Source organism: Rhinolophus sinicus, chromosome 14, assembly GCF_057876585.1.
Source record: "Rhinolophus sinicus isolate RSI-liver-muscle chromosome 14, RSI-T2T, whole genome shotgun sequence".
NCBI lineage: Eukaryota > Metazoa > Chordata > Mammalia > Chiroptera > Rhinolophidae > Rhinolophus > Rhinolophus sinicus.
Window position 1 is genome coordinate 162,695,594 of NC_142514.1, and position 26,648 is coordinate 162,722,241.

Here is a 26,648-nt window from a genome sequence, read left to right on the forward strand (position 1 = left end):
GGCTTGTTTAAACCTAATTAATTATTTAAAAAAAAAAAAAAGATGAAATATAAACTGGTAGACATGCTGCAGGAATTCAAACCTGAATACTGTCCCTAGAAATGCTATTTAGACATGAGCTGCCATTCCTCCCTTCCCAAATCCTGTATCATACCTTAGAGAAGTGCTTTCCTTTTCAGGGAATACAGCTTAAAGTCAGGGCAGGATGACATCCAGTCTGGGGGAGCTACACCCCTGCTTTCCATCCATCCACTCAGCTGATGCCTGCACTTGGAGAAAGCTTTCTCTGGCCTCAGTGGAATGATTTTCAATATGCTCTTTGTTACCCGCCTAACCAGGAAGCCACTGGATTTGTGGGCTTTGAAAAGCAAACCCTGTTTTGTTTTTTTTTTGCTTCGTCGTCAGGTACATAGGCCTAAACACCTCAACTGCAGATTCATAAATAACTTCAGAAAACAGCTGTAAGCGGGAGCTGGAGAGAATATATTGGCTGCCTACATAGACGTCCCTACCGCACGCAAAAATCTAACTGGGAGAGTCCGGCAGGGCCAGAAAATCTAAGGCCTGCTGAAAGAAGGCTCTGAGTCTGTCCAAAGGCCCAGCTCTCCCTGGTTTGCAAATGGGAGGAACGTAGAGCCCTCAAGGTTCCTGGGAGACTTTCAGGTTCTGTGAACTTGGCTCCAGCTTACTTTGAAAGGCAGAAAACATCAACTGAACCATTCAGGGGAGATTTAATTATTCTGTTTAACCTCAGCCAGTGCTAATAGTGCTAATGATTTCTGAGAAGTCTGAAATGGTTTCCTGAATTAGTAAAAAAAAAAAATGTCTACCTGCAAACGTGCAAGTTCCTGCCATTTCTGTATATATATATATATAATCTTTCATTTCATGTCCAAAGTTATTTTTTTGAAGAATGTCTTGTCTTCCTGTATGTTTATGTACATGTCATATGAAATACAATATTTACAGGTAGAAAGAGGTCATAGAAGTTATTTAGTCTAATAGCCAAGCCATTTTCTTCTGATTCTCTAAGAGAAAATTTGTGTTTTAATACTTCAGGGCTGTTCTATAGCAGTGGTTATCAAACATTCCTCATCAGAGCGCTAAGATTCCAGACGCCGCCTGGAGGGGAGTGCTGGGTTTTCTGTAAGGTACGCCTGGTTCCTACTCCCACCCCACTCTGCTTAAAAGAGAACAGCTCCATATAAAATAATTTAGTATTAGCTTTATATACAGGTGTTTCTCCTAACATTTTATCTGTTAAAAGTGTTCTCTGGTAAAAATGAGTTTGAAAACCACAGCTCTTGTTATTCCCAGTGTAGCTAGGGTCCCCAATATGGAATGAGGTCATAGATAATGACACAGCATGTCCTGAGCTCCTTTTTTCTGGTCTTACCTTCATGAATGCCACCAAACACATGGAGCTTGGGCCGGACTCGCCTCTGGACTGTGTTTAAAAGCTCCACGCAGCCCACTCTTTGAAGCTCCTTTGGAACCCAGTCTCGAAAACCTAAGGGTAAAATGCAATCAATACTCTTAATTTTCTTTCTGCAGGTAAGGTTTCATTTAGACTTTCAGGAAGCCATAACTCACAGAAGGTTTATTACATTATCTGTAATCCTAGCCTCTCCATTAAAGCTCACAATGGCTTTTAAGGAACTTTTCACTCGTCACTTTGTCTTCTTTAGGTTCTTGGAAAAAAAAAATTTTTTTTTTTTTTGGTTTCCATTTTTTTTCTTCCTGTTAATTAACATTTTTTTTTTCTATAAGGGATTTGATTTATTCAGCCACTGGTTTCAAATCTTCTTCATGGACCCAATGACATTTATTCCTGGCAGTCCCATAATATCTCTTTCTGTCTCAATTCAGTTACTTTCCTTTTTTATTATATCTTTCTTATAGCAGTTTACTTCTCAGATAATTCAGAGAAGAAGGTGTAGGAGGGGCTGCCTGCAAACTGGCCACAAGATGCCTTGCTCTCTTTAGCTACATCAACTCTTAACCCAAGGAGGTTCCCACTGACCGAAGCTTGGAAACGCCAAGTTTGTCCTCCAGTCTCTCCTCTAGCCATAGGTAACAATGGTGACCTTGTGGTGGCATGCAGCAAGCTGGGGCTAATTGACTATCGTTATGTAAAAGCCACTTAGTTCTACGCTTAATGCAGAAAATCCATAAAAACTGACATCAATTATGGCAAAAGTCAGCTATCTGGATGATTATGGTCTGAAATGAAATCCATACACCTCAGCAAGATGAGGTGTGAAGAAGGCAGGTGGGATGAAAGGCTAAATCATAATCTGTGGCAACCCATTCCATAGCTCCATTAGGTGAGTTCTACTATCTAGAAATGATCAGGTAGAAAGGGACAGACAAGTTTATTCCACTTTGGCGAAACTGCAGAAACAGAGATTTAGCATCTCTGTAAAGACATGTTACCTGGGGTGTGGAGAGTGGCCAGAGAGTCTGGGAAGAACATCGGATGAAAGTAGGGGCCCTATAAAAATCCAACCAGGGTTTTTAAAACTTTGTTAACTAGAGAAGAAAGTCCTTCATTCACAGTGATTGGCATATTCCCTCGTGGACATGCTTTTCTTGAAGGGGTAACATATTTCATATACAATCACCTGAGAAAGCATTTTGCTCAAACCGTAATAGTAACGTCCCATGGTGAGATGGCTTTCCCTTCCCAGCAGGAAAAAAATTCAAGGCCAATCCCCACTTCTCCCCCGACGTCCCAATCCAGCATTTTCACAAGAATCCTGATAACTCGACTGATTTAAGATTCAATTTCACCTTATGAAAACTTTGCCTGACCTTTGACTTTGGAACCCCTTGGTGCAGATCTTACTCTGCTCTCTGCACAGCCCATCTCTGGACTATTCCATCTTTACTACAAAGAGACGGATGGTAGCCTCCCTAGTAAGAATTCCTGGGGTGTCTGAATTCTTTGGAGGCTAGAATCAGACTTACTATTACTGCCACTTGCTTCTGTGCCAAAATTAATGACTTGATAAATCTGTGAATCAACTGATCTGTCCAAAGTTATATTCCAAATAGTACTTCAGGCATGTAAATGTTTCTATCTGAGGATGTCCAAATCCTTTACAGTAAACAGATTAAGGGGAATCATATACCTTCAACCAACCAGGTTGCTCAGGGAAACCATCAAGTGGGCTGGGATGTTACCTCTGGATGATCTCACTGGGTAATTCTGCTCATGCCCTAGTCCTCCCTTTCGCTGTTTTTTTGTGAAACACACAGCACTTCCCTTGTGAGAGCAGGAAAGCAGCAGTATCTACACAGATTAAATTCACATTAGGGTATGCAGCTTAGATTTTTTTATTTTTCAAGCTGACAGGAGGAGTGTCATGGATAACAGAAACTCATAGACACAGACAATAGTTTAGTGGTTGCCAGAGGGTAAGGGGGGTGGGGGGTGGGGGGTGGGAGATGAGGGTAAGGGGGATCGAATATATGGTGATGGAAGGAGAACTGACTCTGGGTGCTGAACACACAATGGGATTTATAGATGATGTAATACAGAATTGTGCACCTGAAATCTATGTAATTTTACTAACAATTGTCACCCCAATAAATTTAATAAAATAAAATTAAAAAAAAAAAAATCCCAAACCAGAGGGGGAAAAAAAGTGAAAATCATTTATTTTTGTATTAAGTGTTTCCACCCCCCCGCCTCCCAAATCAAGACAATCACGGTACAATTTAAAATTTTGTTAAGAGGGTAGAGTTCATGGTACGTGTTTTTTTGTTTGTTTGCTTTTTTTCACAACTTAGAGAGACAGAGAGAGAGAAACTCTCCTAAAAGTTAAACATCTGAATTTTCTAAATACACTTTAGTCAAGGGAGAGTCCTGGCATAATAGATATTGAGTAGATGGGGGATCAAGGTGGTAGTCATGTTTGGAAAATGTTTTATGGCAAAGCCAAACCACTAAGAAGCTCATGCATAATTACAAGATAATTATGTAAGTCATAATCATCTTTAGACCCATAACCTGGGTAACTAAAGGTAGCTTTGCAGCACACTGGTAATCTTACCCTGGTTGCAGGCTCAATGTATTCTATAGGATAAGTACCTTTAAGTAACATTCAACCTAAGTCCTTATTTAACACCTTAGCTCAAAAAAAAAAAAAAAAATCCTTTTCTTGTATAATCAGCACAAATGTTAAACTTTAAAGCTCTCCCAGGTTCCTCTGTTATATAAAAGAGGAAAGTTTGCTCCTTTGAACAAAAGTTTCCATAATTTCACTGCCGTGCAAACGCCCTATGATTGGGAGGTCCCTGTCTCCCTGCCAGTCCCTACCCCATCCCCCAACCCCTTCCTCCAAAGTGAGCACAGTTTTTAAAATAAATTATAAGCTCAAAGGACTGTGGTGCTCCATACTCATTTGATTTTCCCTGACTTGACTAAATAAAAAAATTTAATTTCAAGAACACCTGTAAGCCCAGCAGAACTGCTGAGTTTAATTATCATACTGGGTTTCTTTAAAGACATTGACACTTTTCTTTTTGTTATTCTTTTTTTTTTTTTTTTTAAGAAAAATGATTATGTTCCTGAAGCATTTATTCATTGTGCTTGGGAAAAAAGGCATCTTGCATGACAAAAGGACAACCTTTACTTTACTTACCTAGAGGAGGTCCGTGTGTCATGAGAATGTCGATGCCCTCAGGGATGAGGTTCCACTTGTCCAGCAGAGACTGACCTCTGGGTAGGTTAAAGCCCCAGCCATTAAACCACGGGGTCCTTTGGGGGAGATAAGGCACACGGTATCAGGCCAGCAGCGCCTCGTTTCTGCTCTGCAATATTTCTCTCTGGCACATTCCCCCACAGTTTGCATGGCTCTCTTTGCTCTTTTTGATGACTGGTCCTGGCAGCAGGATGCTTTTTTGTTGACTGCTTCAAAACCAACCCACTTGAAAGCACATGTGGAGCCTGTGAATTGTTCAGCTAGAAAGGGGCACAAGAGCCTTTGCAGTGGAGACTTTCCCAGCAGACTTCTATCAAACTCTTAACAATGCTTCGTCTTCCCCCAAACCTCAGTGTTTCCTAAGATGCCCAGCCCGGATCCAAAGCATTTCCACCCTTCCTGGAGGGCCTCAGAGCTGAGAAATTCCATCGGTACTTCTTCTTCCTCCCCATCACTGTGGAGCTACTTCACCAGAAAGATTCTTACTAAAGGCCTTGGAGAAAAGGACAAGTGTCCTGAAGGCAGAAATCTCTGTACAGGGAGAATACCCTGGATGGAGAATGCGCAAAGAAACACGGGGGCTCTGAAAGGTTAGAAGGCAGGAGTCAACAAAAAGCCAATGTGGAATTTTCCTCCTGTCACCGAAGGGAAGCTATCTGGGGACATCCCAGGTAACTCTGGAATCCACTCTCCTGACAGTGAATATAAGCATTCCACTCTCTCAGGAACTTCTGCTCCAGGAATGAGGTTCTGAGATCAATGCTATGGGGACTTTGTCCATCCAATGTGCATTTCTAATTGGAGTTGAAAATGTCTCTACTATTTATAATAACGGGGGCACGATCAATTTTTCTCTACAGGCTGAAGCATATTAGAACAAAGAAGTTCCCAATGACGTCCTATTCCCAAACATCTAGTTATAACCATCAGTTTTTGAAACTGATTCTTTTGTTCTGTAGGAAAATTCCAATTTGCTAAGGCGTACATGTAAAAGACACGTTGCTCCCTTTTCCAGTTTAGCCTAACTTTCCCCTTCAACGTAAGCTGCCCCTTCCGTGGCTACTGAAAGAGGTAAGCATGTGTACAAGGTCACCTGGTTAGTCACAGCTAATCAAACAGGGTGCATTCTTGTACAAAGCCAAGCATGGGCCAGACTAATCAGATTATCTGAAGACTGAACTCAGAAACGCTGACCCAGCATTCATGTGGTGGTGGACACATATAGGTAAGGTCAGAGCTGAAAGGATGGCAACGAAAGCCATGTGAAAATCCACATTACAGATGAGAGCCTCAGTTCTCACTGAAGTTTGAGAGAAGAGAAAGTTCCAGATATAAGACTGTGTAGCCCCAACTAGAAAAAGAGAAACCAAGTATCTGACTTGGTTCCTAACCATTTATGATAACAATGGTAATATATTAACAATAATTATTATTAAAGCTATTATTTATTGACTATTTACTCTATGTCAAAGTACTATTCTAAGCACTCTCCTTGTACTAACACATTTAAACCTCACAACAAGCTCATGAAGTAGGTGCTGTTATTAACCCCATTTTACAGATGAGTAAACTGAGGCACAGAGAGGTCAAATAAACACAACTAATGAATTGGATATAAACTCAAGCAGTCTGGTTCCAAAACTCATACTTTTTAACCACCAAGCAATTCTTATATACTACTTGAATTAACTTATAACTTGCTTGCCCTGGGTGAGTCCCTTCTGTACTCTTTCAGGTTTGAGTATCTTGTTGCTTGAAACCAAATGAGTTCTGAACTGGAATGATATAGCAATTGCATGGTTCTGAAACTGAGCAAGAAGATGGTGGAATGGACATCAGTGGTTTTTGCCTGCTCAGCTCTTCCCCTTTCTTTTGGTAATGGCATCTGAATTTCCTCTGGGGAATCTTTCCCTCTCCAACTCCATACATGGGCTCTGGTAAGCCTAACTCTTCCCTGCTCTAGAATGAAGGATGTATTGCCTCTCCCTGGACAGTGATTGGTCTAGGGAGGTACATATGACCCAAATTAGGCCAATGAGAGTCACGCTCGGGATTTTGCTGGTGCTATAGAAAAAGAAGTCATGGTTTCCTCTCTGGGAACCTGACTCTTAAGAACTATGTTAGCTTGGAATTGCCTGGGAGCTATCTTAGCCACGATGCAGATAGCCTGGGCTTGAAAATCAAACCAGCACAAAGAAAGCCAAGCTAAAAAACCAGAGTGCCCTGATGACCCTGTTGGACGTAGGGATTCAGTGGGGCCCAAAGCCAATCACATTTTCCTTCCATACATAAGCCAGAAAAATCCTTTTCTTTTTATTAGCTTGAATTCAATCCTGCTTCTTGCAGCTGAAAGAATCCTAATATATACAATTATTACATTTAGTGTAGAAATTACCTCCGTACCTATGGTAGGTAATAATCTCCTCCCACCACAGATATTTATGTCCTGATTCTTGGAACCTGTAAATATATTAGCTTACATGGCAAAGGGGAATTAAGGTTGCCATGGAGTTCGGGAGCTAATCAGCTGACCTTAAACTTGGGAGATTATCGTGGATTACGTAGGTGGACCCAATGTAACCGCAAGTGTCCCTGAAAGTGGAGGAGGGAAACAGGAGATTGGAATGATGCAACATAAGAACTCAACCTGCTGTTGCTGGCTTTGAAGGTGAAGGAAGAAGAATGCAAGCCAAAGAATGTGGGCTGCCCCTAGAAGCTGGGAAAGATAAGGAAAGAAAAGGAATTCTCCCACAGAGCCACCAGAAAGGAATGATGCCCTGCTGACAGCTGGACTTTAGCCTAGTGACACCCCTGTCAGACTTCTGACCGACAGATTAGAAGGTAATAAATATGTGTTGTTGTTAAGTCACTAAGTCTGTGGTGATTTGTTACAGTAGCAATAGAAAACTAATACAGTTCCTAAAATGGTTGAGCTGGCTATAAAAGGCAGGGGCTGTGAGTGGTACTGGTCTCACTTGGTACACAACGTATGTTTAATCAACACAGCTGTCCCACAGCCATAGTGCCTCGGTCAGCTAGATGCAACACTTTTGGTTTCCTCATCTCAGTCTGCCACGGGGGCACCAGGCAGTCATGGGGATAATGCCAAGTAGGTCCTTTCAGAGCTCAATTAGCCAATCTCACTCTCTCTTATCTCCTAGGCCTCCCTGCCTTCAGAATCTTAAACATTTTCATGAGAGTTTATCACAGCGCTTTCCCAGTTTGAGATGTCCATCCTTCCCCTTCATTTTACAATGATCCTTTCCCAAGGTTTGTCTTAAAAATAAAAAAAGGAAAAAAAAAAAAAAACAATAAAAAACAAATGCAGAACCCAATGAAAACTCAGTGAGCATTTTGGCAGGAGAGAGAGAAAAATAAGCAAAAACATCTGTTTTCCTAGATTTTGAAAACAAGCTTCTGGGCCCATGGTTCCTGACTGAATGGCAAATAAAGTAGTGTTTGAAAGAGTCCCAAGCACACCCAAGTAGTTGGTACAATGAAGGGCTCTGATTTCACTGCGCCAGAGTCTGTCTGAGGACTCTGAATCCCCAGGACATCTCTCAGGCTCCTTGAGTCAAAGAAATAAGACTTGATTTTCTTTTTTTTTTTTTTTTTTTTTCGTCTTTCCAGTTTTCCCTCGAAGAATTTTCTCTTAGAAACCCACAGCCCTGTGCCTCCAGGAAATGCTCAGTTTTATATGTGCTCTGTAAAAGATTAAGACAGGCCCGTGCTCTACAGATGCCCCAAATTTCATTTGGTTAATGTTAAGCTTGTGACAAAATCCAGAACTTTCCAAGTGAAGGGTAAACTTTAAAAATGCCTGGTTTTTATTGTGATTTAAACCTGTATGTGTATCAGAGCAACAGGTTCAGTTATAGGGAAAGGAACATTCATCAAATCCCTGATATGCCTGCCATAGTAGTTTTGCATAGACTATTAAGTTTCATTTCTCACGACAATTCTTGGGCTAGGTATTACCAGCTCTATATTTTGATTAAAAAATAATTTAAAAAAAAGTTGGCGGTTGAAGGTGAGTGGTATCAACTTACTTGCCGATGTTCCCAGGACTGGTAAGCCCAGATTTGAGCCCAGATCTTCTTGCCCCAAAGCTTATGCTTTTTCCTTGCACAATGCAGAACTAAAACCTTCTTGCCCAATGTTGGTTTGGGCTCTCACATACATAAAGTCAAGACAGGGCTGCTCCACGCAGTCCCTTAAGGTCTGCTTTGCACAACTCCAGAGGGCGCCGTGGCACTGTGTACCGAGGTGGCCCTTAGTCAAAATGGAGTGTGACTTCCACAATGTTGTTTTCTGCGATATTTTCTGTTCCTATGGATCCTCTCAGTAAGGCCTTTTCCACAAGATAGTGGCCAGGCAATGGGAAAAGCAGCCCAGGGGAGTGTTTCAGAATTATCCCAGCCTGGCATAATCAATGGGGTATACAGAAGTTAGGAGACCCATATCCTGATTCTCATTCTGGCATCAATTCATTAACTCAGGTGGACCTTAAATAAGAGAAAGACCCTCCCCTGGCAGTGGGCCAGTTTTCTCCTCTAAGAAATGATTGAGTGGATGGGTTCGGTTACTGGATTTCAGGACTGTTTTTAGATTGCAGAAATCTTATGCAGGGGCGCTCTTGCCAGGGGGCAGGGAAGAAGGGGCTTTGAACCTGCTCGCTCACTCAGCCCCCTTCTCCTTTCAGACCTACACATCTGAGCACAGCTGGCAAAACCTGGCACATGATGCTATTTCTAGGATCTAGAAATCCTAACATTCTAGAATTCTGTGCAGACTACCAATGGTCTGGCAAATGCTGTGAATTGCTTTCAGTGAATTCCTGAAATTGCCTACAACGGGCTAAATCCAGGGTGGGAGAAACAACTACACAGAGCAGAGACAGAATGTGTCAGCATTAATGAAGAATGCTTTATCCAGTTGGGTTTCAACCTGAAACACGAAACCCCAGCAGTGAGCCCATCAGGGGTTCACTGGAAACTATGTGCAGAGTCAACCTCCAGAGCCCCACAATGGGTTTTGTTCTGTAGCAATGGAGGGCGAAGGGGGACAGGAGGAGAGAGGAATCCAAGGGAACAATGTTTATTGCCTCAGCCAAGGACTTAATAATTAGCTGTGACTAACAAAGACCACATGGGAACCCACTTGTAAGAAAATGTCCCACAAAGCACCCTATTGCCAATCAGCCCATAACCCGTCCCCTCATAGAGAGGGGTTAGAAAACCCTGGAAGGAAGGGAAGCATTTCAGCTGTGTGAAGCCATTGGAGAGAAGACTCAGACACAAGCTGGGGATGTTTTCAAGGTGCCCTCCCCCTTGCTCTCAGAATTAGAGACACTTGGCCTCTCCAGGCTGAGAGTCCAGGAGCAGGCACTAAGGGAGTTAACATAGGCAGAACTCATTTCAAACAATGTCAATACAAAACAGGTTTGCTAGATGGAAGCAGGTTGAGATGAGATCGCAGCAAAGGTCATCCGTGTTTGCAGTACACAGTGCTGTGGTGCAGGCAGAAGGGAGCTGCCGGCCCATAAATCTGGAGCTCGGACAGCTGAATGGCTGTTTACTCCCCTACCAACTTCAGTGGGGGCTGGGCACGCCCCAGGAAAGCAGGATTTGAAGCGAGAAGTTGGTACTTATTCATCTCAGGTGGGCGGCTCAGGTTCACAGCCCTGGTGTTGGTCAGTGCTAACAAATTCTCCATGGACAGGCGGGTCCTGGGCAGCCTATATCACAAAGACTTGGGATTCTTATTATTACATTTTCCTAGGTGTCTCTGTAGTGATTAGGGCTTGGAAGCCCTGGGTGGGATCCACTGGAATTCCGCCCAGAAGCTGTGAAGGGTAAAATGCAAGGGTTCACATAGCATCCAGACGTAAGAGCTGGTGGGTTGGCCATGCCACTTACAGCTGTGAGAACCTGGAGGTTCTGTAAAAGTTAGCCATCCTTGTTTTGGAGGCAGTGGGTATGAACATGGATCATGGAGTCAAACAGACCCACGTTCAACTCCCAGGTCTGCTCCTTACTGGCTTCTCTGAGCCTCAGTCTTCTCATCTTTCAAATAGAAACACAGAGTATCTGTCTCTGGGGATAAAGTGAGATAATGGACGTACAACTAGTGGCAGAGTAGTGCCACAAAGCCTTAAATGTGCAGCTTGTAATTTATATACGATATGTAAACAGTATACATATACGTACGTACACGTGTATACACACACACACACACACACACACACACACACAGCTGCTCATGTTACTTTTTTCTGTCTAGAATTTCCCGAGCTGCAGCTCATCAAATCATAGACCTTCCAGCTCCAGACTTTTGAGAAGTCCCCAACGGACAGGCAAGCCTTACTAGATGGCTGGATTCCTCCTGCTGATCACTCATTAAAACGCATTTCCTCAGTTCCCTTTCGAGTGGAAGTTTTCAGCAAAGCACTCACTCGATGGCTTGCTGGCTCGCTCAGTCTTGCATAGACAATCCCGTGGAATGTGAGCGCACAGACAAAATGGTTAGTCAAGGCTGCTTAGCCGGCTAGTACAGGTGGTTAGATTTTGACAGGATCTTAAATTGGGGGAAGTTCAAAGAAGGTTACTTTGGGTCCTTGGAATATTTATAATAGGGGCTTAGAGAGGTTCAGTGGAGGAACTGACAAGCTACTTATTAACGACATCGCTGCGGCCTGGCACCTCCATTAAGCAAAACTCAGAATCTGGGAGCTAGTTTTCCCATATACTTTCTTTTCTAAATGGTGGCACTTCAGAATTGCAAACTTCTCCAGGCCTGGCACTCCCAGCTGCCATTGGCCCCTCCCTACCTGCACATCAGACCAGGTCCAAGAGAAGCTAATTTAACCACCGCTGGTTAAAATCATACCGCACTTCATAGCGCCTTTCACATGCCATGAAGCTGTCATGATAATTCTTGGTCTCTAGCTCACCTGACAGCTCAGGCCTCCCTTGACTGCAAAGCTTCCCGTCAGTTAGAAATAGCGGTTTCCCTGGCACCAGATGTGTCATCCTGAATATCCAGATGAAAGGCAGACACCTGCCCTACTCCCCTCCTTGCCTCCTTTTCTCTTCCTAGCTCTGGAGTTTGTTTAAGAAGCCAGCCTTCTCTCCCCAAGTCCCTCCACTTGGCAGCCTGGAAGTTACTCCTCCACGCAATTAAAAAGATGTCTTGCATTAGCCCAGGGAGGAACTTCACACCTTGTGCTGCAAAGAGACACATGCACTCCAACTGACATCGCTAGGAGAGGGAGGGACAACTTACTTCAGGGCAAGATTTACACCCCTGTGCAGCTGCCTGGGAAGTCTGCCTACCCGAACCATGGGAGGCTCAGCTGCCACCAAAGGGCACTGCTGGCTTCTCTCGCACCAGCTGTCCAGTCCCATCTCGTCACTGTGACTTTGTAACTTGGTCTTTCATTATGAGGGCCTTGGGATGAAAAGAGAGACGGTTTTGATAAAGGGCAGGCCTGGGTGAATAATGTGCCGTCTCTGTGCTGTGGATAGGATAGGAACAAATCACACCTGGGGTAGTCACCTGAGGCCCATCAGCTAGGAACAGGCGCTTCGTCAACCAAGGCATCTCACAGTGCAGTTACAAACATGCCAACGGTGTCCCCTTTTTGTAACTAATAAGGAACAAGTGTCAGAATTAAGCCTCTGTTACCCATTTTCCTTTCCCCTGCTGGAAAGGAGATGATGTCAGCAGTTTGCTTTAGGAACCAAGGGGAAAAAAATCACTATGACCTGTTTTTGAACTTGGTGTGCCCTGAATTATTAAAAATAACAGTGTCTGCCTGGCCCTTCCAAGCATACCTGCCTTTAATCTTATAAACAAGTTCATAGCAGGAAGGGGAAGATTTTCAATCCATTTCCTTCCCATAGGGACATGAGACAGACTATGCCTATTCATCATGCCAAGAGCCTAACAGGGCAGAGGAAAGACCATGGCAGGACTTCTGTCTGGTTGGGCAAGTGAAGCAGATCAGGGATGTGCCCTGGTGCTTCCAGAAATGGCTCTTGTTCTGTGGATGAGGAAATGAGAGCTACTCTGACCAGAGGATAGAACCTGCACTGAGCAGCTCCCAGTGGGACCTGCAATGATATCCAACCCCCGGCAGGGAGAACTCCTCAGAGAGGGACACCACAGCATTCATCATCCAGGTTTGACAGAAAAAGGGAGGCTCAATAGATGGAAAGAAGGAGACAAAGAAAAGCAGCATTCACCTTCCTTCCGCCCTCCCTTTTTTTGCAATCATTTCTTTTACTGTGGTAAAATATATATAACATAAAATTTAACATTCTAACCATTTTAAGTGTATAATTCAGTGGCATTAAGTACAATATTTGCACAGGGTTGTGCAAACATCACCACCATCCATCTCCAGGACTTTTTCATCATCCCAAATAGAAGCTCCGGATTCATTGAACAATAGCTCCCCACCACCCTCTCTCCCAAGCCCCTGGCAACCACCATCCTCCTTTCTGTCTCTGTCAATACGACTATGCTCGGTACTTCATATAAGTGGACTCATACAATATTTGTTCTTTTGTGTCTGGTTTATTTCACTTAGCATAATGTGTTCAAGGTTCATCCGTGTTGTAGCGTGTATCAGAAATTCATTCCTTTTTATGAATGAATAATATTCCATTGCATGGGTATACAGCATTCTTTTTTGTCATCGAAGGCTTCTAAGCTAAGGCACTAAGCTTGGCCCTATGGAGACCTGGACGGCAAGGCTGAGTCCCTTTTTTCCTGAAGTGCATAGTTACTGGGTTGAAAGTCAACGAGGATGGACTCAGTACTGTACTTCGGGGGGCATTTACTCATTCAACAGACACAACCTGGATGCCTCTTATGAGCCACTTTCTGGCAAGGCAGGTGCTGGGAATATAAAACTGAACTCAATTTCCAGGATAAACCCACACCTCACCATTTCATAGGTAAAGTTGCTCTGGACAAAAGTCTGAACTCCAGCCTTCATTTCTAAGCAACCCAATTTTAGGGGAACTGGGAAACATCAGAAGGAGATGAGAATTCACCCAGGAATTCCAAGTAAAGATGGTCCCCCAGGCCAAGAGGTGACCAATGACATGTTTGGCAGGACTTCTGAGGGGGGCGTCTTCTCTCATTTCCTCTTGTACATCCTTAAAAAGGCTCTTCAGCTGAAGCCAGGACCACAGAACACAAAACCATATCCTACTAAAGACTGAGCCTGCGAGGGCCGCGTGTGTCACATGCCTGGCTGGCTCCAAAGCAGAGGACAAACAGGACAGTGGAGAAGGTGGGACGATTGCCAAGTACTCAGGCAACTCAGTGGAGAACACCTGCACCCCCTCACCCCCTTCCCTATCCTGTAAACATGTCACAGAAACTTAGCAGGTAGAGAGTGTTTTTCAACCTTCCCAAAAGAGTAAGAGAAAGGGGGAAGGTTGGTTCAGGATTATTAACTAGGTTTTGTCTTGTTACATAGCGAACTCTTAAAAATGGATGTTACCAGACAGGGATGGACTGATGAAATAAATCTCTGCCCCCAAATGGAGAATGCATAACAACATTGTAGTATGTTTAACTTAGTTTAGAAGGTGTCTGTGTGAGTCTGTATTGTCACACCTTTATGTTGCTAATGCGGGTTTCTTTTTATACTATTTTGAATTCTAGGGCACCAGGCAGATATAGCTGGGGAGGATTGTGCTGTTAAGAAAGCCTGCTGCCAGAAAGATAGATCCAAAGAGAATAAGTGATAAGTGGACAATAAAATGCTATGCAGTGAAAAAAATAATTTTTAAAAATGTATATAAAAAAATACTATGCAGCCATTCATTAAACGTAGCAAGGAAGTTTGGCAGCTCGGTGACTTCGGTCTGGCTCACCACTGTGTCCCCACCACCTAGCACAGAGCAGGCCCTTAAGTCTTTTTCAACTGTATTGAGTTAAAGAATGAGTGTTCATGAAGAGTTCGTAGCTTCATGAGAAAATGTCTATTCCTTGACGGTCAGTGGAAAAGCAGAGTATTAATTTGCATTTCAGTATGAATTCAAGTACGTAAAACATGATTAGAAAAAAAAGAAACAGACCAACATGCTGAATGAATGGTTATCTTGGGGGTGGGAGGATGATTAGGGATGATTTTTTTTTTTCCCCCTCTTTCTATTTGTCGCTATCCTCTACTTTTTCTATACTGACTTTATGTCATTTAGACAAAAGAAAAACTATTCAGCGTAAAACTCTCCATGCAGCCAAATGCAAGTTGAGTGCAGAAGGAGAGAGTTGGAGAATTCATTATCTACTTCGACTCTACTCTTTGGGTGCAAAGCAGATTCTTCCAGCGGGTGAAGAAACTGGTGGGTTTTGGGGAGACGGTTGCTCCGGAAGATGATATAGGATTTGCCTTTTTTCTCTCCCCTCCCCATTACCATTTGTGGGGACGGAAAAGCGTCTTCAGGACCAGAAGTGTTGTGTTCATTCAAACAATTCAATACACAGTAAATTTACAGAGCACCTGCTGTGTGCCAGGCACCATTCTCTTGGTGGTGGTTCATCTTTCATTTTGCTGAGGAATTTTAGTTTAAATGTAGATAACATTATATAACTGCACAGTACTTATTACAAATCATTTGCACATTTAGTATCATGTTCACAATAACCCCAAGTAGTGGGCAAGGTATTAATTTTTGAGAAACCAGTGTACAGAAATAGGAATTTTAATAACTTGTCTGAGGTCCCCTACAGCTGAGGTTGGCATGAACATAATTTTGTAGTCCAGCGATTACATATGTAAGGTTAACAGTGAGACAGGTCTGGGTTCAAATTCGGACTGCTTTCCACTTGGCAAGGTGACCTTGGGCAAGTTCTTCCATCTGATCTCGGATTTCTCATCTACAAAGTGAAGAGAATAATACCAAACACACAGATTTGTTGTGATGACTGAATGTGATAATATATATTATGCATTTAGCAGTGTTTGCCCTGTATTAAGAATTATTAGGTTGGTGCAAAAGTAATTGTGGTTTAAAAGGTTAAAAATAATTGCAAAAACTGCTATTACTTTTGCACCCACCTAGTAAATGTTGGCTCTTACAGTCATCATCATTATGAAGATGAATATCATCAACCCTTTGGTTTTTGTTTCCTAATGTACCTTCTTTGTAGCCCCACAAAGTGTACCTTCTCCCCATTTCTCAGATTTAGAGTATAGATACCAAAGAACTGAGTGGCTCTGTCTCAAAGCAACGAGTGTTGACATTCAGCTACAGGTGAACCAGCTTCGGATAATGAGACAGCACAACATGGAGTTTCTACAGAAGACACGAGTGCAGTCTTGGCTTTTCCAGCTTACTTGCTACATCGCCTTGATGATCTCCTGTTTCCTTAACTGTGCAATGGGGATAACAATTCCTATGAAACTCGCTAGGTCATCACACAAAGGCCCGTAGAAGCGAGCTGCAGCTAAAGGGAAAGTGCCCTCTGATGAAGTGTCTTCTCGTTCCCCGATCACTGGCTAGCCACGTCTGTGCTGCCTGTTTGTGCCGTTTGAAACACTCAGAAGAACTGGAGTAAGTGACAAGTAGGTCAGAGGCAAGTTAAAGTGTTGGCCCCATTTATCTACCATTTTGGCTCTCAACGACCAGTTTCAGTCCAGACCGATTTAGTAAAGTGAGAAAACTATGACTGCAAACTGGCAGTCCACACCATCAGAGGAATGAGGGAAAAGCTTAAGCTGCCCCTTCAATTCAGAGGTTAAAGCAAGCAGACAGACAGTGTTGTCGCGCTCGCGGTGTGCCAGGTGATCATATATTATTAATTGGGCTCAGCAAACATTACTGACCACCTTCCACTGCAAGGCTCTGGCAAGGCCTCTAGGGAGATCTAAATACGATGAGAGACCATCCCAACCTGCCATCTGGTTGGGATAACTAGATAGTCCCAGGCAAAATTGTTCTTCCTTCTCCCTGCCCGTTAAAATTCTACTGAGCCCTCCAGGCTCAACGCATATTTTCCCCAAGAAGCTTTCCCCAATGCCCTCAGCACTTTGTTCGGTGGTCATTTGTGTAATTTATCACACTCTGCCTTATTAGTGGTCTCTGTGCATGTGTGTGTTCTAACGTATTTCCCACCTCATTCCAACAAGTACTTGAGTCAAAAGTTGTGTTATGAGTATGCCTATCTTCCCCCATGCATGGTGAGCCATGTCCTGTGTATACTGGGCTCTCCAAGCTCTAACATGGTGCCTGTTATGTAAGAGATATCAAGAAAATATTGATACTAGTGAAAAGAGCAAGAGAGTTTAGAGTAAGTGCCCCAGGGAGTAATCCAGACAACATGTGGGATTGGAGGTTAGGATGGGGTGAGACAGATTAAGGTTTGGGTTTTTAAACAACAAAACCCATTTAAGAATACTTAATTATCACATAGGCTTTTGCTGCCAGATACGATAGCCGCTATGTGGCTACCGACCATTCAAAATGTGGCCAGTGTGAATTGAGATGTACTGTAAGCGTGAAACACATGTTATTTTGGATACTTCATACAAAAAAGGAATGTAAAAATATCCTGATTTTTAATGCATTACATGTTTATATGATAACCTTTTGTAGATAGTGGGTTAAATAAAATCTATTATTAAAGTGAATTCCCCCCCCCTTTTTTTTTTAACTTTTTAATGAGGCTACCAGAAAATTTTAAATTACATATGTGGTTCATGTTATATTTATTTTGGACAGTGCTATCCTAGACTGCATAGATGTTTGGACTATGATTCAGTAATCCCTGTTTAGGGATTATAGCCCATCAAAATAATGCAAAAGCAAGGAAAAATGCTATGCACAAAGGTATTCACTACAATGTTATTTATAAGAGCAAAATATTAGAAACCAATATGTCCTAAACTCTGCATAAAAATAAGAATGGTTAAGAAAATGACCATGATTGGAATATCCAATGATATGTATACTACGTAAGCAAGCACTAATTATGAAGACGAGGCAGAAGCACGGAAAATCCTTAAGACAATATTGCTTGGAAAAGTTAGCCTACGGTGTCTGAATCTACATATAATCTGTGTGTAGGCATGTTCTTTCATTCACTGATCATACATTAACTGAACGATGACTACCCACCAGGTTCTGTATTAAAGGAAGGTCAGGCATAAAAGGGAATGAGGAAGCAGCCAGGTAAACAGACAATTGTGTGTACAGATGGAAATATATACCAGGTGAGAGGCCATTTGAATGAGGTCACAGCTAACTTTTCCTGGGATGAGCAATGACTGGAAAAAAATGTGAAGAAAAACAAAATTGCTAGCTATTCTTTTGCTCAGGGCCGGTATGGGTTTCTCCTCAGATTCCCAAGCTTTCTTGGATTTTTATCGTAAAAGGGCAGAGTGGAAATCAGTATCTGACCCCACGGCAAGCCTCTGGCACGGAGCAGGTGTGCACTGTTGGCTCAGAGAGGAACGGGGTAGTCCTTTTAGTAGCGAGGCTCTGGAGTCTGAATTGTGTCTGAAACAGTGCTAACACCTCCTGCTGCACCTCTATGAGTCTCAGTTTGCCCACCTGTAAAATGGAGATAATTCTAGTATCTACTTCATCAATATGTTGTTGAGAAAATTCAAATAATTCATGTAAAGTTCTCAGCAGGGTGCTCTGCACATAATAAGCACTAAATAAATGTTGATTTTATTATTATCATTATTGATCAGGATGACAAAGTAGAAGGGTGGAACCAGCCTGATTCTAACAGGACATCCTAGTTGTATTGGGTCACTTGTTTTCAGTTTCTAGAATCTTTTATAGGCATTGAATTTACTCAGCCAAGGTTTCTTCTTCATTTTTTTATGCCTTGAAGGATGATGAAATTATAAATGTTCTATATAATGTGATAGTGAAATAATTTAACCAGAGAATTATTTAGGTCTGCTGTCTCTCACTCAGCAGCGTAACACTTACAAAAGCCAGACGGTATTCTCATTTCAAATTCCACTCCCTCCCCCACCAGCATGTTACTCATTCAGTTCCGATCTACTTAGAATATTAAACACAATTTATCAATCTCCAGGTGATCTCTCATTAGTCAAAAACAAAACCAGGTCAATTGTTCTGTTGTTTCTTAAAGAGTTGCTGATGAATTCAAGAAATCCTGAGAAAGAAACATTTCATTTTTCTGATACTGGGTCCTGCTCTTTCTCCAACAAGAGACTAAACAAGTTTGCATGAAAACAGACTCTTTGTTTTATAAATAGAACATTGTTCAAGGTTTCCTAGAGGTGTCTGCTAAAAATAAAGAGGGTTAAGTTTACTTCTTTATAGCTTTCAAAACAAAACAAAAAGGCTGAGCTTAACTAAATGTGTTATATTTCTATTTTGAAAGGTATCTTTACGTGAGCCAGGCCTGATTTCTTGCGATGAAATTCCGCAGAAATTAGATTTCCTATGTTTATACAAGTTGTGCCTATGTAATGACACCATAGTGGGTTTTATTTTTTTACACCATGGTGTTTTGTTTTTTTTTAAACATATGCCCCAGAATGAATACAATGGAGTATTATACTTCCTTCCTATCCAGTACTCACAATTCCTCTTTGAAAATTGCTTACTCTGAGGAGTATGATAACCATTTCAATGTGTTAGTTCTAGGTTATCTGCTCACAGATGAACAGAACTGCTTTGAAGCTGAACCCACTGGTCCCTGAAATTGTGAACGGTGTTCCAAACTGTTTCTAGGTTTCCTGGTTGGAACTTGCTCAGTGTCATGTTGTGGAAACAATGCCAGGTTCCTAGGCAAGTCCCCAGGAGCCAAGCTAATTCATATGGTGACCAACATACAATGACAATAGTGCTAAGAGCTCCACCACTGCCTAGCATGTGAACGTGCAAAAAGGGCTGATTTTCAGCTCTGAATGCTAGAGACGCATCTCTCCCCTAATCTCCAGCTCAGGGGTGGCTCTGGGCCGAGGGCAGAGTCTACAAATTGGGCAGAAGTGAACTGAAGTTTCCTGGTATAACTTTCAAGGCAGTGTTTCTCATACGAGGTCCAAATGATCTGATCTGCTGAAATTGTCCTGGGTCACAAAGGGTTCTATAGATAAACAAGTCTGAGAAACGCTATTGTATTTCCCCTCCACTTTGGGAGTATAAAGTGCACAGGAAAGATTCTGAGACACCCTGCAGAAGAGAAATATGTTTAATGTGATATAACGGAACATGTTCCTAACTTAGGCCCGTATGAATCCTGTCACACTCTTTTCTATGCCTATTAACAATAGCTAACATTTATAAAAGTGTATGAGAGGGCAGGTACCGTTCCAAGCACTCTGCATATATGAAATCATTCAATGCCTACAGCATCCCTTTGAGGTAAAGGCTTAGATTAACCTTATTTATGGATGTGGAAACAGAAGTGAAAGATTTCCAAAGCCACACAGAGACCCCTGTTTAATCACCATGCCAAAATAAACCCTGGAAACCAGTCTCCTTGAAAGTCACTTTAGGAAACACTGTCCAACAGGTAGATCCACGCCTGCCCGAGATGGCCCTGTCACCCCTTTCTTTTCCTTCACTCTCATGTCCTAGTCCATGAGTCTTCAGAAGCTAGATTTGGAAATTTTCTAAGGGTTACACATTTCTCTCTTTTGCAACAGAGACAAAGTCTAACAATGGGTCTTTATTCATGAGAGACTGAGGAATTCATCCACACTTCAGAGGAAATTGGGTTTTCTTTATCCTGGTGCATTAGGTTCCTATTGCCGCTATAATAAATTACTGCAAACGTAGTGCTTAAAACAACACAAATTTATTCTCTTACAGTTTTGGAATTCAGAAGTCCAAAATCAGTCTCATTTGACTAAAATCAAGGTATTGGCTGGGCTGGGTTTTTTAGGAAGCTGTAGGGGAAAATCCATTTCTTTGTCTTTTCCAGCTTCTAGAGGCCACCCACATTCCTTGGCTCCTGGCTCTGTATCCCTCTGACCCCTGCTTCTGTGGTCACATCTTCTCTCACTTTGACCTTCCTGCTTCCCTCTTGTAAGAACCCTTGTGATTACATTGAGCCCACGGAGATAATCCAGGCTAATCTCCCCATCTCAAGGTCCTTAATATAATCACATCTGCAAAAGCAATTTTGCAATGCAAGGTAACACTCACAGGTTTTGAGGGATTATGATGTGCACATCTTTGGAGGGGGGCATTATTCTGCTTATTACATTACTATTGCATTGTTTGGTGAGCTGAAGAGAAAACCCAGGGACCTGAATTGGCAGGGGGTGGGAGGGCGGCCATGGAAATTATCTCTGGGGCCCCCACCTCCCACTGCAGGGAAAGGGGCAAGAGACAAGGTTATAGGGTTTCTCCCCTCCTCACCTGCCCCCTTTTCCATCACTAGCTCAGCTACATGGCCCCTGAACAGCAGAGGTGAGATGCAAAAGGAAAGCAGGGATGCACTTCCCAAACAGGTGTGCGTTTATCCCCAAAGGGCATGGCACTATGCTGGGCACACCTGAATCCATACATCATCCTGATATATCATTCTGGAGCAATCACTTTCCTTAGAGATGCTGAGATTTTTTTTTTTTAACCCATATTTTGAATTTTTTATTTTGGTTCTTGTATATATATATTTTTTTAATCGGGGAAGGGGAACAGGACTCCACTGGGGAACAGTGTGCACTTCCAGGACTCCCCTCCAAGTCAAGTTGTTGTCCCCTTAATCCTAGCCTTGGAGGGTGCAGCCCAGCTCTAGATCCAGCTGCTGTTGCCAGTTGCAGGGGTGGCAGCCCACCATCCCTGTGGGAGTCGAACCTGCAACCTTGTGGTTGAGAGGACGTGCTCCAACCAACTGAGCCATCTGGGAGGCAGCTCAGCTCAAGGTGCCGTGTTCAATCTTAGTTGCAGGGGGTGTTGCCCACCATCCCTTGCGGGACTCAAACTGGTAGCCCCGGGAGCCAGGAGTGTGGAGCTCCAACCGCCCGAGCCACCGGGCCGGCCCCGCTGAGATTTTTTAAAGTGAAACCACTATTGTCATAATACACAAGCACAGGTATATTTTTGGTTTTGTTAAAAAGCAACGCTTTTTGTATTCTTCCTGGTTAGCACAGTGTATGAGATGACACAATATACCTCCAATGGTAATAGCGATGTTTAAATAAATTAATACCTATAAAGTGCTTAGATCAGTGCCTGGCACATAGGAAACTCCCGGTAACTGTTACAATTTGATTTGATTGTTGTTACTTCATCACTATTAAAACAATTACACCGTCACCTGCAATTACATCGCACCCTGCAGGTGCTTTCAATACATCAGCTCCTTTTGGCCTTGCAACAACCCTATGAGATACGACTGTTATTTTCTCCATTTTATAGATGAGCAAATGAGGCAAGGTCCACGATGCTTAAATCACTCGATTAGGATCACACATCTGACTGACAAAAATGGGATCCAAACTCTGTCTCCAGAGCCCACAGTTTCAGCATTTCCATTTCTCCTTCAAATCTGCCGCCCAGGTTCCTCTGGGGCCAGCAGAGCATGTCACAATAGTGACTTAAATCAGAGTTAGCAGAGCTTCTGAGTGAGTTCCTAAGGGGATCTTGTGTGTAGGCTTTCTGAGTTACTAATTTCTGCTTTCTTCCTTGTTGGTGCTAATATTTTAGGAAGTGAGGAAACCAGAATTTGTATCCCCCACTCCAGACTGCAGTCGCTCTCAGCGTTGTGAGTTAGAAGTAACAGCGGGTTTGAATTTCCAGCTCCCCCTCTACCAACAACTGTCAAACTGTCCATGTAAACCCACGTGAGATCAATCTGTAAGTGGCAGGGAGGGGATTTGATCTTAGGTCAGCCTGTCTACAAAGTCTGTATTTTTCTCCCGATGAGACACAGATAGATGAAGGAGAACAGGAAAGCCTGGTTAGCATTATACAGTAGAGAGACATGATGGTCAGAAACCAAGACACCTGGGTTTTAAACCTGCCTCTGAATTATAAACAGTCATGTCACCTGAGGCAATTTACTAAACTTTTTTATGTGGCTAGCTGTTCCTTCGCCTGCCCGTCAGCGAGTAGAGTGCTAAAGTTCAGTATTTTGCTTTTTCCCCCTAATTATCAACATAATCTGCCAAACTAAGATGACAGAGCTTGGTATATAAATTACTTAATTTTCTTTAGTGTCTGTCTCACTCTCTAAACTGTCAACACCATGAGGGGAGGCATTTTTGTCTTTGCTCTATTTCCAACAGTGCCTCCCCTTCCTGGATACTTGATAAGTATTTCTAGAACGCGAGAACAACTTCTGCAGAGGTAGCATGGTGTAGTGTAGTGGTTCTCAAACTTTAGAACGCATCAGAATCACCAGAAAGGCCCACAACAAAGTTCAGCAGGTCCAGGATGGGGCCTGAGCGTGTGCATTTTCTAACAAGGTCTCAGGTGCCGCTGTTGATGCGTCTCTGGGACCCGAGTTTGAGAAGCACTGGCTTCGTGGGAAAGAGCCTGCTTCTGTGGCAGGCTTCGGAGTTCAAATCCTAGCTATGAGCTTCATTTCCCGCTCTGTACATCAGCTTCCTCACCTGTAAAAATGCAGATAGTAACAAAACCGACCTGACAAATTTCCTGTATGTGAAACACTCCCACCGGGGCCTGTTATGTCAAAAACCTTGTATCTGCTATTATTATTATTATTATTATTATTATATTATTCTTTCCTGCTTTGATATTTTAGTCTGTGTTTATATGAGTTCTCCCTACAAAGAAAGAGTATGTATAACTTGAAAATCCTGGACGTCACTGTGGTGCGGGAGACCCTGCTCGCTGCACCATTTGTCATGCAGGATGACAGGCGGGATCTCAGCTCCCGCTCCCCACATAAGAACGCAGGATACGGTGAGGTCAAAAAGGAACACCCACGGAGCCATAAATAGGGGAGTCATACCACTATATTCTCACTGGCGGCTGGGTTGGAGACATAGGCAGCAGGAGCCAAACAACCCACAGACTGCCGTCCACTACTCTGCAACCCACAACCCACACTCCGCCGTACTAACTGCAATCCGCGCTTGCTAGCTCAGCCACCATCTTCTTGCTAGCCCCATTTGCTGCTAGTGAAGCCACAGCAGTTATATTAGTGGCCAATGGCTCACTGCTTACAGCTGACGGCCAACTAGCCACAGCTGCTGGCCATCCAATCACAGTTGATGGCCATTTACTACCTGAGCCAGCACCTTTCCACGTGAGGCCGAGAGCCTGGGAACTGCACTCCTGGCTCTGTCCCCACAGTCACCCTAATAAGTTACTCTAGGCAGTGTTGGGGCTCACAGTTTTCCCAGGAAGATCTATGTGGATTTAGGCCTTTGCTGAGTAATAGAAAGAGATTTGTCACTTACTAAGTCAATGTACCTTTAGATTTTTAAAGTGAGCATCTTTATCTTCCAAATCATGCAACTTCTAGGTTCCAGCGATAAATAAAGATGTCACCTCCTGCCTAGAGAGTGTGGCTACTGCGGCGGTCATCTCTGGATGGTCAAGGCCATGATAGCTATCACCTCTCTGAGACCTCCTGGGCTGGCAGTGGGAGGTGCAGAGAGCTTTCTCTATTTAAGCTGAAGGAAATTAGAAGTGAAACAAATTAAAACAACAATCAGATTTAAGTGGCCTCTATCAGGAAATTAACTTTAATGGATATTGTCATCACCAGGCCTACCTCAGACTTGTTTTGCTCACAGCATTGGGATGCAATAAAAACAAGGGCCTCAAACCACCGAGTTACCCACCCACAACTCAGAATGGATTTTCTTTTTACTGCCTTATGTTGGCTTTAATATGTTCCTTTCCCTGTTCATTCAAGCTTTTCTATGATTCTATTAAACTGATTGTGCACCTCTGCAAATGACTGCACATCTTACCTGCGACAGACGCTCAAATGGGGACTGGGAAATGGATTCCTTGTTTTGTCACTTTCTCCTAAGTGAGATCTAAAGCATCTCTTTTCTCCATTTCATTCCAACCCTAGAATGGTGAGGGTGCTTGAAAGGGACTCCTCTGTTCCTAAGTAAGTCCTTTCCTTGTAGGGGAATAAGCACCTGACTGGTTATCTAGCCATGGCTATATGAGCTGGGCTTCTCTGGAGCAACACTTAACTTGAACTCTAGACTGAGTCTAGTCCCCAGCCTTCCTCTACCCAGCTGGCCTATGAGCAATCTTCCCCCTTCATTCAAAACACCTCTGGATTCTGCATTGGAATTTAGGCCTGGGGTTCTGTGGTCATCTTTCCTTGCTTCCTTGGGATCAAGAGATCAAGAGCAATGCAAGGAAGACAGAAAGAGGGAAGCTGACCTCATGGGAGAATTTCTGGCTTGTTAATCAAATGGGCCTTCGGGGCTAAGGAGCAGGAACCTTGGGGGAAACAGAGCTGACAGGCCTGGCCCGCTAGTCCATCTGATGGCATCACATGCTGGGTAAGAGCAGGGGCTTTGGAGCCGGATAACTGGGTTTGAATCCTTGTTCTACCACTTATTAGCTGGGTGAACTCTGGCAAACCTCCCGGTGCCTCAGTTTCCTCATCGGTATAACTGGAATAATTATAGTTTTTCTACCTCAAGGGATTATCATAGAGCTTAGTTAAACTATATAAAATGGTCAGAATGGTCCTGACAAACATTAAGTGCTAGGTGTTTGTTAAATGAGTAAAATGTATTGAGCCCTACGATGTGTCAGAGAGGATGAAGAAATAGCTTTTATGCTCAAGGAGTTCATGGGCTGGTAAAACAGAGAGACTTGAGAAGTAAGTGGTGTGAGTGTGTGTGGCCTGATGAACTCTAATTGGAGGATAATTATAATAGCTTCCATTTATTAAACACTTATTAGGTGCTTTCCATGTTTGTCCTCTTACTCCCTGTAGGAGTTCCTCAAGGTAGGTAATATAGTTGCAAGTAACCTATGGAGAATAAGACTAAGAAAGCTGAAGCTACTGAACTGAGAAGTCACAACCAAGTGGCTGAGCTGGGACTTGGCCATGGAATTGCTTGACTTCAAAGTCCAGGCACTTTCTCTGGACAAGAAAAGGGGCATGCATCCCAGTAGAAACAGGAGAGGACAAAGGGCGAGAGTCAATAATTTTCTTTTCCCTTCTTTTCTTTTTTTAACCCATGGGCAACTGTGTGACCTTGGAGACATTACTAATTGCCCCTGTGCTCCAGCTTCTTCAGGTGTTAATACAGTACCTTGGTGTGCTACCCACCCTGCCTCATAGAGTTATTGTGAGAGCAATGGCAAGAACCAAGGCAGCCCTGAGAAGCATTTAGAATGCCAGAGAAAAATTAGATGCTCCAACGCTAAACCTCAGCATACAACGGCCTTAACTGAATCATCTGCCACCCTGTCTTTCGTGAGCTATGTATTAGAGTGCAGTCCTATCTCCTTACCCAGGCTGCAGGCTCTAGGGAGCATAAATAGCATCTTCCTCTGTTCCTACAATGCTGTAACATTTTGCATGGCCTTAGATACGGAGAAAGAATGCGCGACACAGTTGTTAAGGAATAGGACTCCAACCAGGGAGAAAGATTTAAGTAGAAAATGACAAAATGGATCTAAGAACGCATAGAAAGATACGGAGTTTGGTAGAACAAGTCAAGTGGGACTAAAACAAATGAATTGGCAAAGGAATGTTGTCTGGTTCTGAAATATTCCGGGTTCAAGTAAACTCAGGTTAGGCCCTTGTGCTTCCAGATTCAGAAAAGAACAAACCCTCCAAACCTCTAAAGGTTTGCCAATCACTAATTATATGGCAATTATTCTATTTTGGGCTTTTGCTAATGAGATCTGGGAAGTGTCTTAATTACCCCAAATTATGAAAATAATTTCAAACTTGACTCTAGGGCTAGTTTTACTCCACTTAGGAAGAAAAACATAAATGAATGTGCACGGGGTTATTTTTTAT

The 26,648-nt window shown here is 43.0% G+C and overlaps 1 protein-coding gene across 5 annotated transcripts in view; it reads right to left on the reverse strand.

Annotated features, from left to right (window-relative positions):
• MPPED2 (metallophosphoesterase domain containing 2) overlaps positions 1 to 26,648 on the reverse strand; it is a 163,090-nt gene that overhangs the window by 2,637 nt on the left and 133,805 nt on the right. For all 5 annotated transcript variants that reach the window (XM_019738618.3, XM_019738616.3, XM_019738620.3 and 2 more), the window contains exons 5-6: positions 4,650 to 4,765; positions 1,397 to 1,510 (exon numbers count right to left, since the gene is read on the reverse strand). In XM_019738618.3, the coding sequence (XP_019594177.1) occupies positions 1,397 to 1,510; positions 4,650 to 4,765 (230 nt within the window). The remainder of the gene's footprint in view (positions 1 to 1,396; positions 1,511 to 4,649; positions 4,766 to 26,648) is intronic.